The sequence below is a fragment of the Notolepis coatsorum genome (assembly GCF_963971535.1).
Source record: "Notolepis coatsorum genome assembly, chromosome: 6".
Lineage (NCBI taxonomy): Eukaryota > Metazoa > Chordata > Actinopteri > Aulopiformes > Paralepididae > Notolepis > Notolepis coatsorum.
This window is the reverse complement of record NC_140170.1, coordinates 1,006,772-1,019,822: the sequence shown is the minus strand read 5'-3', so window position 1 is coordinate 1,019,822 and position 13,051 is coordinate 1,006,772. Positions and strand designations below refer to the sequence as shown.

Here is a 13,051-nt window from a genome sequence, read left to right as displayed (position 1 = left end):
GAACTCCAACAGTCCTTAACGCTTGAGATTCTCTTCTCTGTTGCAGAGTTTAAAACCTCGATCTCCAACATTTGTCCATCAAGTTGTACGTGTTTTAGTTGATTTGTTATCTTTGCCTCGTCTTGTTGTCTCTTTGTTATGATTTTATATGCCGTGTGATTTTATATGCTTTTTATTTTACTTTATTTCTGTATGTACACTCGACGTGACTGTAAATGGGCGAAACCTCAGTCGCCATTAGAGTTTAAATAAAAGGTTTGAACGTGAAATATCCTACAGGGACCACATTAAGCCTAAATCCCACTCCAGAAATGGGGAAAGTGTCTTTTTTTTAGCAAATAAAAAGGTAACTCTTTGTAGTGTTTAATTTAATACACAAATAATACAAACACTGTCAAATGGGCTTACAAAACAAATAAAAATAATCCAGAAAAATAAACAGAAATTAACAGAATCATTTGAGTCCCCAATTGTTACAGCCTTGGATGTATGGAAATAATCACCCCTTAAAAAGGTGAATGCCACCCATTTTAAGAATTCACATGTTCTTCCTGTGCCCCAGGACAGTTCAATCAGTATGTTCTTCCTGTGCCCCAGGACAGTTCAGCCAGTATGTTCTTCCTGTGCCCTGGCACAGTTCAGTCAGTATTTGTGTACCACTCTCTCCTAAAGCTAGAAACCAGAGAGAGAAGGCTGAAGTACTGTCTGAACTGTCCAGGGCCATTTATCAACAATTCTTAGAAAGTGTTCCATCTTTGTTCTTAAGCACATCATTTAGAATGTGTGTACTGTACGCCCCTGGCACTCTTCAGCACCAAGGTGCCAGTTGGCGAGCGGCGCGCACTTGCAGATGCTATATTGGAGCACAAGCCGGCTGATATATCCATGCAAGCCCCACAGCTCCGCTTTGGCACTGGCTTCGGCAAGCCAAAGTTTCCAACCCTCTCGCCGACCACCAGCTTGGCTGACCTTGCCAACCGAGACTGCTGGTTCGGCATGCACCTGCTGCACATCGATCCCGCGTTTCTTTCACTGGATGTAGAGGATTGGGTTAACTTACCAGTACAGCATTTGAGATGGGTGTACGTGCCATCAATGTTGTGAATGACTGTGCCGAGCAGGGTTAGAAATTAGCGTGGCGTCAAACTGACGTCAGACTTTGTGGCAGCAGCCAGGAGCACCTGCAGAATGTGCTACATGCAGTTGAGCATGACCGCTCAACACAGCCAAATCTTCGCTGCTGCAAGCACAAGCTGGACCAGGTCTAGGACTCTAGGATGCTTGAGACATGTTTGAAAGACTATTTCAATGTTGTTATCAAACATTTTGTTCTTAAATGTTAGCGTTAATAAATGTTGTTCTCAAAAACTATTTCTTGCCGTTTTTGAAATTGCCTTGTCATGTCACGCCCAAAAAGGCCCATTTTCATATATTTCACATGCTGTGTGCTACCCAGCGTTTCCGTTAGCCGGTAATTACCGGTATTTGACCGGCAAAATCTGTTGAAGTCCGACATATTTAATCTCTCCGGTCTTAATGTCCGGTGAAAATAATTCCCTCCAAGCACAATTTGATTATTTGAATTGTATTAAAATAGGCTAAAATTAAATAGCCTATGCGATGAACGAAACAATCATTACATTTGTTTCATCGTTGCTTCTAATAATGACAACGACGTTGTCAGCGAGAGCTTAGTGCTGGGTTTGCGAGTGCATGTGCAGCTGCAGAGGCACAGTGCAGTACTCCAATTCAGCCATTGGCAATTCAGCTGTTGGGTGGGGGGCGCTGCTGAGCGGTCCCCAGATAGAGCCAGAAAAGAGCCAGAAACAGCTGAATCTGCTGCTCTGCATCGACATACTCTCGCAAATAAGTCGTTGGGAGGTGGAGAGAGAGTCATCACGCAAACCCACGATAATGTTGCCGTCTCTCTCTGCCAAATTTCTCAGTTCTTCGCTTGATATAATTAATACAAATGTCCAATATAACGGAATTCGTTAGCTCATAAAAATGTGATTATAACAGACTGCTGTTTATTAATGTCGGGCGACTGCCCACAGACACCTATTTGATATAAAGTCAGCAGCAGCACGGAGTCTCGGGACTTATTTTATTTGGAATATAATGAGTGTATACGCAAAAGTAGCCTAGTTTTAAGTACAAATATTATAAATCTACATGCCTTGATGATGTCATTCTTTTGTTTTGTTGTCATTCTTTTGCCTATAATTGTTTTTAAGCTCAATAAACTCTGACTGGAATTTGAAATCTACCGGACACTGAGGCCGGCAACAATTTTTTTCTAACGGAAACCCTCAACGAATCTTTCCCAAACTTTGCACAAATAATTTTTATGTTTGTCCGAACAGAATGCAACCCCACACAGATTGATATGTTGAGATTAAATTTTTGCATTGCAATTTGATGCACCCTAGCTGACAGACATACACACGTACGGTGATGTCGGATATGATATCTATTAACTTAAAGACCATATTAACTAATAAAGACCGTGCTAGAATATGACTGCCTTTTTTCGTTTTGTTAGATTAATACCCAGGGATTAAAGTTCTCCTCAATTTTATTCCAAATCGCGAAGGATTTTCCATCAATTTTCTACCTGCTGCATATGATTTCTAGAGGCATACAATCTATTTTGATGTCAGTATTGGGTAGCCTATATAAACAATAATACGAGAGCATATACAAGAACAATGAATCTCACTGCCATGTATGATGTAGCCTATACGCCATGTGTAGCCTGCCTATGTGATCAATACAAACATGAACTTGAATTCCATCATGTCTGTGTGTGGGAGCTCACAAGGCTGTTGTCACAATGTAAATAAGAACGTGCACTGAAAAGTTACAGTATGTAGTTGGTTGATTATTTGTATGACAGTCAGTAAACCCTTGCAAAAAGTATCTGTTTTATTTAATGAATTGAAAACATGCAGCATGCCTTTCCTCCCGGCAGCAACGACATGAATCAGGCAAATGCGCATCACTGAGTGGAATCCCTTTCTATTCACATAACTGCATTTGTGATGGAGCTTTGACAGCTACATGGGTGGTACAGTAATAACAGTCTATTGCTCGATCCATCTACAATATCACGATGGACCGTGCCATGTACCTATGTATAGCCTGCCTATGTGATCAATAAAAACGCAAACTTGAATCCCATCATCATATTTACATAGTCTGTCCACTATGTTTATTACTTTGTTATTTCCCCCCCTATCTATGTAAAGCGACCTTGCATGGGTCTCTTGAAAGGCACTATATAAAATGAAGCTATTATTATTATTGTTATTATTATTATCACGTCTTATTACTGTTAGTCTCAGTGAAGTTTCAACGGAGCGAGGTAATCTATTCTAACCAACAAATTGAAGTAGAAAGCATTTCGTCAATCTTATTTGGAAACATGACACAAAATAATAGTATGTTTTTATTTGAAACCATATTTAATCGCGTTTGGAGGTGGGTGTTCTGCGTCTGCCCCCCCCTTGCCAAACAAGCAAGCCAACCTCTTGTTCGCGCATGAGCCCGTTATAATTACACTACTGTCGCTATTTTACAATGAACTATAATGAATTACGGGGCATACAGAAGTTGAACACGCCAGTGTTGGAAGTAATGCACGGAAGCTTATTTCCGTGTTGCAGAATGCAATAATAATATTCTACCACCGGGCGCCAGCTACGCATGCTCCAAGCTGTGCGTATATATACGCACAAAGTCAAGCACAAGTTCAATTTGATAAGTCCCACACTTCGCTTAGAAATGATCGTACGCAGGGGTTACGCACATATCTGTGCGTACGCAACGTTGATAAATGAGGGCCCTGGAGCACAGGAAGAACATATCATACCTGTATGTGAATCCTTATAATGGGTGGTATTCCCCTTTAACAAAATGACATCCTAGCAACCATCTCAAACATATCCAGGCAGAACCTTGTAAGAGAGACGCTGTTGTTCCAAACCGCCGTGAGTGGATAGTTAAAGACTATCCCACCAGCTGACAGGGATGGAGTTAAAACTGAAGACTTCCATGACCTTCACCAGCCGACAGAGATGGCATTAAAACGGAAGACTTCTATGTCCTTCACCAGCCGACAGGGATGGAGTTAAAACATCCATGTCCTTCACCAGCCGACAGGGATGGAGTTAAAACATCCATGTCCTTCACCAGCTGCTACAGGAACAGCACGTGGTATAGAATCAAATATCGATAACTTATCAGGTTATGAGAGATCCACAGTTACAGTGCTGTAGGCACTACAGTTACCATGCCAACGTCCTGACGAGGTTAACGAGCTGCTACAGGACTCGTTAACCAATCGTGTGCCTTCTGAGACTGGTATCATCAACTGGGACTGGTATCCTCAACTGGGACTGGTATCATCAACTGGGACTGGTATCATCAGCTGGGACTGGTATCCTCAACTGGAACTGGTATCATCAACTGGGACTGGTATCCTCAACTGGGACTGGTATCATCAACTGGGACTGGTATCCTCAACTGGGGCCGGTATCATCAACTGGGGCCGGTATCATCAACTGGGGCCGGTATCATCAACTGGGACTGGTATCATCAACTGGGACTGGTATCATCAACTGGGACTGGTATCATCAACTGGGACTGTGGTATCCTCAACGTCCACATGGGTTGATCTCATCTCTTTAACACGCTGTTGATCGATCTGATCTCATCCCTGGACAGAGGAGAGAGGTTGTATCCTCTCAGTTCCGGTTTACCTGAAAATAGATATGAATCCATAAATATATTTTTTTTCATGGTGAATAAACAGGGTATCTCTGCAGGTTTCAACAAGCTAAATGTAAGACATTTTAAAACCTTTTTAATACCACTTAAGAGCAAGGTTTTATACCAATTCCACAACCATACTAGCGGGGGGAAAAAGAAAAACGCATAGCGACACTGAACTGGCGGCTGCACATGCCAATTTAAATTCTTGCGCGTTCCATACAAGCTCTCGCCAGACGCACCGAGCTCCCGGCAAAAAACAACGACTTGAATACAAAAACATTTCATATATTTTATATTATTTCATATCCCAACAGCCGGGCTGCCCCCGCCCCGGAATGTAATACCTGTGCAAATGAAATTTAAGACTTTTTAAGGCCTTCAATTGTCATGCTTTTTAATATCCTGCAGACACCCAGATGAAGCATTTACAGGAAAAGTGTGTAACACATCACTTTCATCATAATATTCACAATTCTGCCGCTGTCTTTGAAAAACACCAAAGACACACACAGTGATAAATACACTCAATTTGAAATCAAGACTCATTATTGCCCCCAAGCTGTGGAACAGTTCACCTTTATATATTAGATCTGCCCCCAAGCTGTGGAACAGTTCACCTTTATATATTAGATCTGCTCCCAGGCTGTGGAACAGTTCACCTTTATATATTAGATCTGCTCCCAGGCTGTGGAACAGTTCAACTTTACATATTAGATCTGCTCTAAACCCTAGTGGTTTTAAGTCTTTGTTAAAGACTCACCTCTTCTCACTGGTATTGTGCAGCACTTTGGTCAACCTCGGTTGTTTTTAAAGTGTGCTCTATAAATAGATGTGACATTGACCATGAGAAGACAAGCGTTCTTTAGGCTTTTGAAATGTAGGGCAAATGTCCGGCAGTGCCACTTACACAGACGCTGGACAGGAAACAGCTTTACTAGACCTGCTGACCGCATAAGACCGCATCAACCTTTGACCCCCCCCCCATTCCGTGTTGGTACCTTTTACACAGAGTGGCGAGGTGGAATAATGGGGTGAGATTCCAGCCTTGAACTGCCGTTTAAAAGGGGCTTCGTGTGAGAATGCTTTGCATCTATGACACTGTCAGGGTTCCCACTATTGCAAAATGAAATTCAAGGACTTTCAAGTACTTTAAGCACTCCAAGGACCTTGTGCGGGTGGGGGGGGGGGGGGGGGGGCATGGTCTCACAGGCTGCTCATACCTTGCATCACGTTCAGGTTGTTTACTTTGGTTTTCAACCCTCTGCGAAGGTCATTTATGTTTTTGTCAAGTTGTTCCTGGTCTATAAAATAAAGACAGACAAAGAGGGTTTGGGATTATATATACAGTATATAATATAAACATTATTTGTATAGCACCTTTCATACAATTGCAGCTCAAAGTTCTTAGGATCTAACATCCCAATAGGCCTCTTTGTTTACGGTTTGATCAATTTAAAAATAGACAGTAATAAAAGAAAAAAATTGAGTAGACAACAGTGCAATAAAATAGTTCGTAAAATAGAATAGATAAGAGTAAAATAATGCAATAGTGCAGTTCTGAATTATATGGATTCTCCCGTATTTAAATGATCAGAAAGACATGCGATGCAGATTATTCCTAAACAGGTTTGACTACGGTGATCACCTGTGCAGTTCTTACCTTTTTCAATCATCGCTATCGTCTTTGATTTGGGGAGTTTAATGAACATGTTTCCAAAACAAACTTTTACCTTATCTGCAAAAAAAAGAAAAGAAAAAAGGCACATTTGAGTCAAGTCATTATATGTCCTTGGCATACGACAGGCACACCGACATAGACTCTCATTTACATACATTTAGTTGACTCTTTTATCCAAGGGTAGAACTCTTTCAGCTGAGTAACAATGTTCATCAAACAGTGTTGAACTTGGGTGCTGCAGTGTTGAGTGCTATTGTGTTATTTAACTTATTTTAATCCAGAATGTATGTTTGTAAGTGCAAATAACAATAAACAAATAAAACAAATGAGTGGAAGCGTGCATGATAGTAGGGCTGGGGCGATTCTTGCTCAAATGTGAATCACAATTTTTCTCTCTAAGAATTGAGATCACGATTCTCTCACACGATTCTTATTTTTTCAATAAAATCATGTATTGCACTCTTTCTTAAACAGACAACATAACATATCAAAGTGCTTGACTTAAACATTATATGAAAGTGCTTGACTTAAACTTAAAAGTCTCTTGTAACATACAAAATAACTCAAGTCAGAATCGTCATCATTTAAAAAAGTTAGAAAAAAATAAATAAAAATACAATTAATTTGATTAATAAAAAAGAATAGTCATAATTTTTAAATGAGATTGCATAGGTCTATGAATCGAGATCGCGATTTTATTTCGATTAATCGCCCAGCCCTAGAAGACAGTAGGAACTATGAAGGTTAGTCTTTTTTATTTTTATTTTTACTTCAGATATTGATTGAAGAAGTGTGTTTTTAGTCTGCAAGTGGAAAATTGGTTTCGTTTCAGTTGTCCCAACTGTGGTGGAGAAGTTCGTTCCAGGTCGTTTGCATGGTTTCCTCCAGACCATAAAACAGACGGCACATGCATGCTGGGTATTCCTGCCTTTCCCCTTTGATCTAGATACTGGCGTTACAGCTGGAGTTGGTCCCCGGACGCTGCACTACAGCTGCCCCCCCCCCCCCCCCCCCCCCCCCTGCTCCTAAATATAGTTTGGACGTGCCGCATGTGGACGACACATTTCCCCCCCTGAGGTGCTTAAGGGTTTTGAAATATTGGAAGCAGAACATGCCGGCTGGCGTTAGCGTCATGCAAAGCACGCTTGTGGAAGGGACGGGGACGGGGGGGTCGCACGCCGTTCAACCAGGTCTGTGAGCAGGAGCACGCACGGATAAATGGTAAACAGACATCTTCAAAAGACAGCTTAAAACCTATCTCTTTGCTCAGGCATTTCAATGACTTAACTGCACTATTCTTACCCTGCCTACTTTTATACACTGCCTATCAAATTCATGTGTCAATTCTATGCTAATTTTATCTTATTTTAACACACTTTTTGCTTCTTACTGATGCACTGCTCTGTTGTATGTTAAATACCCTGTTGTATGTCCGTTCTATTTTATAATTTTTAGAATCATTATAAACAATTTTTATACTGAATGATTTACCATACCTTGCTACCTGTCTATCTTTTTTATGTTCGCTTATACCTGTATTTTTTACTGTCGTGAAGCACTTTGAACTGCAACCTCTGTATGAAAAGTGCTATACAAATAAAGTTATTATTATTATTATTTATTTTATACAACAAAGCTTTTTACAACTCGTGCCTCACGTTCACCCATTCACTCACACACCGACAGCGGAGGCGACCGTGCACGGTGCCAACCTGCTCATCATCGGGAGCAGTTAGGGGTTTAAGTGTCTCGCTCAAGGACACTTCGGCACACTGCCGGGAGGAGCGGGAATCGAACCGGGAACCTTCAGATTACCGGACGGCGGCTCTAACTCCGTCCTGAGCCACTTTCTCCCCCATTCGTGCTGCATAACTTCCATCAATCAGATAATGTGGACTATGTGGATCTGTTTATATTATAACTGCAGAAAACTGATCTGAACAATATGATCCATGATGTCAATGATTGGGTCAAGTTGTGCAGAAACTCACAACATTACAGTAGAGTAGAGTAGTGCACCACTCTCAAGCTACGGGACTACGCCGCATAACAGAACTACTTTTACTGAAATAACTTGCTGATTAGAGCAATCTTATCTTTGGCAGGAGGGCCCCCATCGTCTTTGGCGATTCCCTCAAGGAGGCACCGGACAACATAACTGACATACATATGTTGAAAGGTATCATGTGTAGTTGATTCCACGTAAAAACAACAACAATAATCACCTGAATCTGGCATGTCATTTCGCAATGCGTTCAGTGCCTCTCTGTTGCTGTTTCTCTTCACGTCCAGGTCCACAATCTGAAAAAAAATAACAAGAGGACATGTACAACCTTTGTATATGGTATGTAGTTAATAACGCCATGTTTGTTGTTGTGAAAAGAATCGGCTGCACAGCTGGCATGTGTAAAAGCACTGGTTGATTGATTGATTGAAAACTTTATTAACAGATTGCAGAATGGGTACAATACAGTACGGCTCAATACACACAATTGTTAAGGGTATGCAGACCAGAGAAAGACTTTCGTCTTGTTTACATCAGGGTCCCCCATTTTAAATTCATCAATATGACATACAGATAGACAGTACTGCTACATCTATACATTTATGACTGACATACCAGATTTGCAAATACAGTACTGTAAAATACTGGCATGTGAGACACATCAACAAATGAATTAATGAAAACTTTATTTAACAGATTGCAGAATGGGTATAATACAGTACAGCTCAATACACACAATGGATGCAGAAGAGAAAGACTTTCGTCTTGTTTACATCAGGGTCCCCCCCACAAGCCAATGGCAGTGTTAGCTTTGGCCGCTAGCGTTAGCTAATCAGCAGCTAACGAGCTTTATTACCTATATATCTGTTGCCTCCGACTGACTTCATACTCTGCGATCCATTACATTATTATGATATACCTGTTGCTTGTTGGTAAGAACATCCTCCGCTGCCTCCTCAACTGCTGCCAACTGTTCCAACACACGCGCGTCCATCTTGAATGTGTTGCAATCAAAACATGTCCGTCTGGAAACGACAGCACTGCGGGGAGTTCCGAGACTTCAGAGCACTGTTGACAGAAACCACCTGCCAGCATCTATAAAAGCTGGCCCTTTGATATATTCACCACTAAAATATTTAATATATAATGATGATGATTATTATTACATTTGACTGGGACGTCTGAAGCTGTTATGGAACTGAGAGTTCAATTCCTGCTTTGTGAGAGTACTAAATGCAATTTAATGGCTTTCTGATGGCCAATATTACCAATAACAGACTGTTAGGACCATAATAATTAAATAATAGTTTTTGGGTGTGCCAGAAACGATTGAAGAAATTGACATAGGGTGTATTGTACTTTTTCTATTAGAGTGTAAACTGTACAAAGTACAAAATGCTATTTAATGGCTTCCTGGTGGTGCTGGCCAATACGATCAATAACAGACTGTTGGGGCCATAATAATTAAATAATAATTTTTGGGTGTGCCAGAAACGATTGAAGAAATTGACATAGGGCATATTGTACTTTTTTTTATTAACGTGTTAACTGTACACTTAAATAAATTATGATTACAAAAACGTGCTCATAAGATTCATGTAGGATCAAAGGTGGACATCATTTCAGGTCATTCATCTCTTATATGCGACAATCCAATACCCATGTGATGAAACAAATTCACTATGATATAAAAATAGGCTGGGAACAAATATCAGTATAGTAGGAATATAGTGATACTAGAGCGATATGACCAAAATATCACATCACAATATTGTTTGGGCGACAGTGGCTCTGGAGGTAGAGCAGTCATCTGGTAATCTGGAGGTTCCCGGTTCGATTCCCACTCCACCTGGGTTGTGTGTTGAAGTGTCCTTGAGCAAGACACTTAACCCCGGGGCCCTAACTGCTCCTGATGAACAGGTTGGCACCTTGCATGGTCACCTCCGCCGTCGGTGTGTGAATGGGTGAATGTGAGGCATAAATTGTAAAGCGCTTTGGATAAAAGCTGTTATATAAATGCACCAGTTACAATATTATATTGATGTGTGATGCTAGGGCTGGGCGAAATGACAACAATATCATATCACAATATTTTCCTTATGACGGTATAACTGTATTTGAAAGTATAGTTTTCCATTGCAAATTACATAATGATATGACGTTTTATTTGTCTTCATCTTGTAATACAATTGTCATGGTCCTATTTCATTCAAATTGTTTTTTTTACTTTATAATACTGCTGCAGGTAATTTCTTTATATACACAGTCAGTATGTATATGTTTTCTTACAATAATGCATATTATTGTGGATGACAGTATTGTAAAAAGCCATGCCTTTGCATGGATCCATGACGGTATACCTTCATATTGGGTATATCTCCCAGCCCTATGTGATGGTCAGTACCGTGACTACAGACCATGTGATATTCTGTCAAATCATGGTCTCGAAAAGGAGAGAGCAACAAACTAACAGCTTGAAAGTCTGAAAGACCTTGAATTTCCCAATGTATCTTACTTCTCTGCTGGAGTGGACGCCTGAAAGCACCTAGAGTGTGTACTGAACTTGTGAATCTGCTGTTAGCTTCTGCTCCTGACACCTGCAACTCCGGCTCAATATGTTGGTCTCCTGTGGTCATTTTAAATCCTTCATCACCAACCATTCCACCATAATCTGTAATTGTTTTAATTGAGTGCACTTTTTTTATTTATTGATTGTATAATATGTATTGTTTATTGTATCTCTTATTGTATTCATCATGTATTTATTATGTTTTAACATCATTGTAAATGAGGGTGTGCCCTCAATGATTTTTCGAGTGGAAATAAAGATTGAATGAATGATTCATGGCTTTCACTCATAGCTGAATTAGACAATTTTTATTTATTTTTTTTTATTTTCACCGAGGTCAACAGAAAGAAAAACAGGGTGACCAACTGCAATGTCGCTGAATCAAATCGCAATTCCCAAAGTATTGCAAACAATAAAAAATGATCATATCGTGACCCAAGTACCATTATATCCTATAGGGTGCTCTCTGCTTATTCCTAATGGTAATCGGAAGGTTCCCGGTTCAATTCCAGCTCCTCCCCGGCAGTGTGTCGGAGTGTCCTTGAGCAAGACACTTAACCCCCTAATTGCTCCCAATGAGCGGGTCGGCACCTTGCATGGTCGCCTCCAGCCGTCGGTGTGTGACTGTGTGAACGTGAGGCGTAAATTGTAATTGTTATATAAATGCACCATTTGCCTTCCTACCTCTATTGTTTTAACCCTTTCACTACCACACTACAGAAGGCTAGCCTTTCACTACCACACTACAGTGAAAGGGTTAACCTTCTGTAGTGTGGTAGTGAACGGGTTAACCCTCTGTAGTGTGGTAGTGAGCGGGCTAACCCTTTGTCGTGTGGCAGTGAAAGGGTTAACCATTTGGTAATGTGGTAGTGAAAGGGTTAAATGTTGGCTGATCAGATATAAACAGACTGCTGTTGTGGTGGTTTTCAACAGTCAACATGACCCTGGCAGTAAAATAGCAGTCATCATAAGACAATTGAAAATAGGGCATTGGGATCACATACGTTCACACTGCAGGCCAAAAGTGGCCCAAATCTGAATTTAATTCCTACTCATGTGACTCAGATCTGACTTTGATCTGATTAAAAAATAAAATAAAATGTTAACAGTGTGAGCAGCACAAATCACATGGAATCTGATCTTTTCAATTCTGATTTTGGGCCACTTTCATAATGTGGTTGGAAATCAGACACAGGTCTGATTATTTTGCAATGCGACCTCAGTCTGAACAGTTATTTGACTTTCATGTGACTCAAATGTCCCTCTAGATTGACATTTGTAAAAAAAATAAAAAAATAAAAAAATAAAAAATAATAATAATAAATGTAGGCCTATGTCTATCTCAGTTCAGGAGCGTGACCAGTTCACACTGGAATCTGATATTGGGCCATGTTAAAAAAAAAAAGAAATGTGAACAGCCAAAAAATAAATAATCTGATCTGAGCAATGAATCAGAACTGAGCACTAAGGTCTGCAGTGTGAACGCAGCCTAAACGATGATGATAGGGTGCAGTGTGAACGCAGCCTAAGAGAAAGGCCCGGAAACGCTGGTGATATAGGGTGTTGGCTATAGAGCAGGGATCTCAAACTCAATTTACCTGGGGGCCGCTGGAGGTAGAGTCTGGGTGAGGCTGGGCTGCATAAAATATTATATATATGATTTCTTTTATTTAATTTTAATTTTTTTTGCTAAATTAACTCTGCCTCTCTTTGTTAACTACAACAAGCAATGCTGTTTGTTATTTAAGATGAGGTCGGACTCGGCACTGACAGATGTGTGTTCATTGTGCTGCTTTTATAAAGCCTCAAACATTTAAATATATATATTTTTTTAACTTTGATGTCAAGTAGGGGGCCGCAAAATATCATCCAGCGGGCCGCAATTGGCCTGCAGGCCGCGAGTTTGAGACCCCTGCTATGGAGCCTTGTGACTGAGACAAACAAGTCTAAATAAAGAAAGGTATACGATATGGGTAATCTGGCCCGTTGCTTTTATGAAAGAGGGCTGGGAGAGATGAAGAGG

General features: G+C 40.5%; 1 protein-coding gene across 1 annotated transcript; it reads right to left on the bottom strand.

Moving 5' to 3' along the window:
- Window positions 1-353: 353 nt before the first annotated feature.
- Window positions 354-9,459, bottom strand: pdrg1 (p53 and DNA-damage regulated 1). The gene is made up of 5 exons (XM_084316595.1): window positions 9,379-9,459; window positions 8,680-8,755; window positions 6,437-6,511; window positions 5,997-6,077; window positions 354-4,763 (listed from the first exon to the last, which is right to left on the bottom strand). The coding sequence occupies exons 1-5, from the start codon at window positions 9,451-9,453 to the stop codon at window positions 4,681-4,683; spliced, it is 390 nt and encodes a 129-aa protein (XP_084172721.1). The 5' UTR covers window positions 9,454-9,459; the 3' UTR covers window positions 354-4,680.
- Window positions 9,460-13,051: the final 3,592 nt, after the last annotated feature.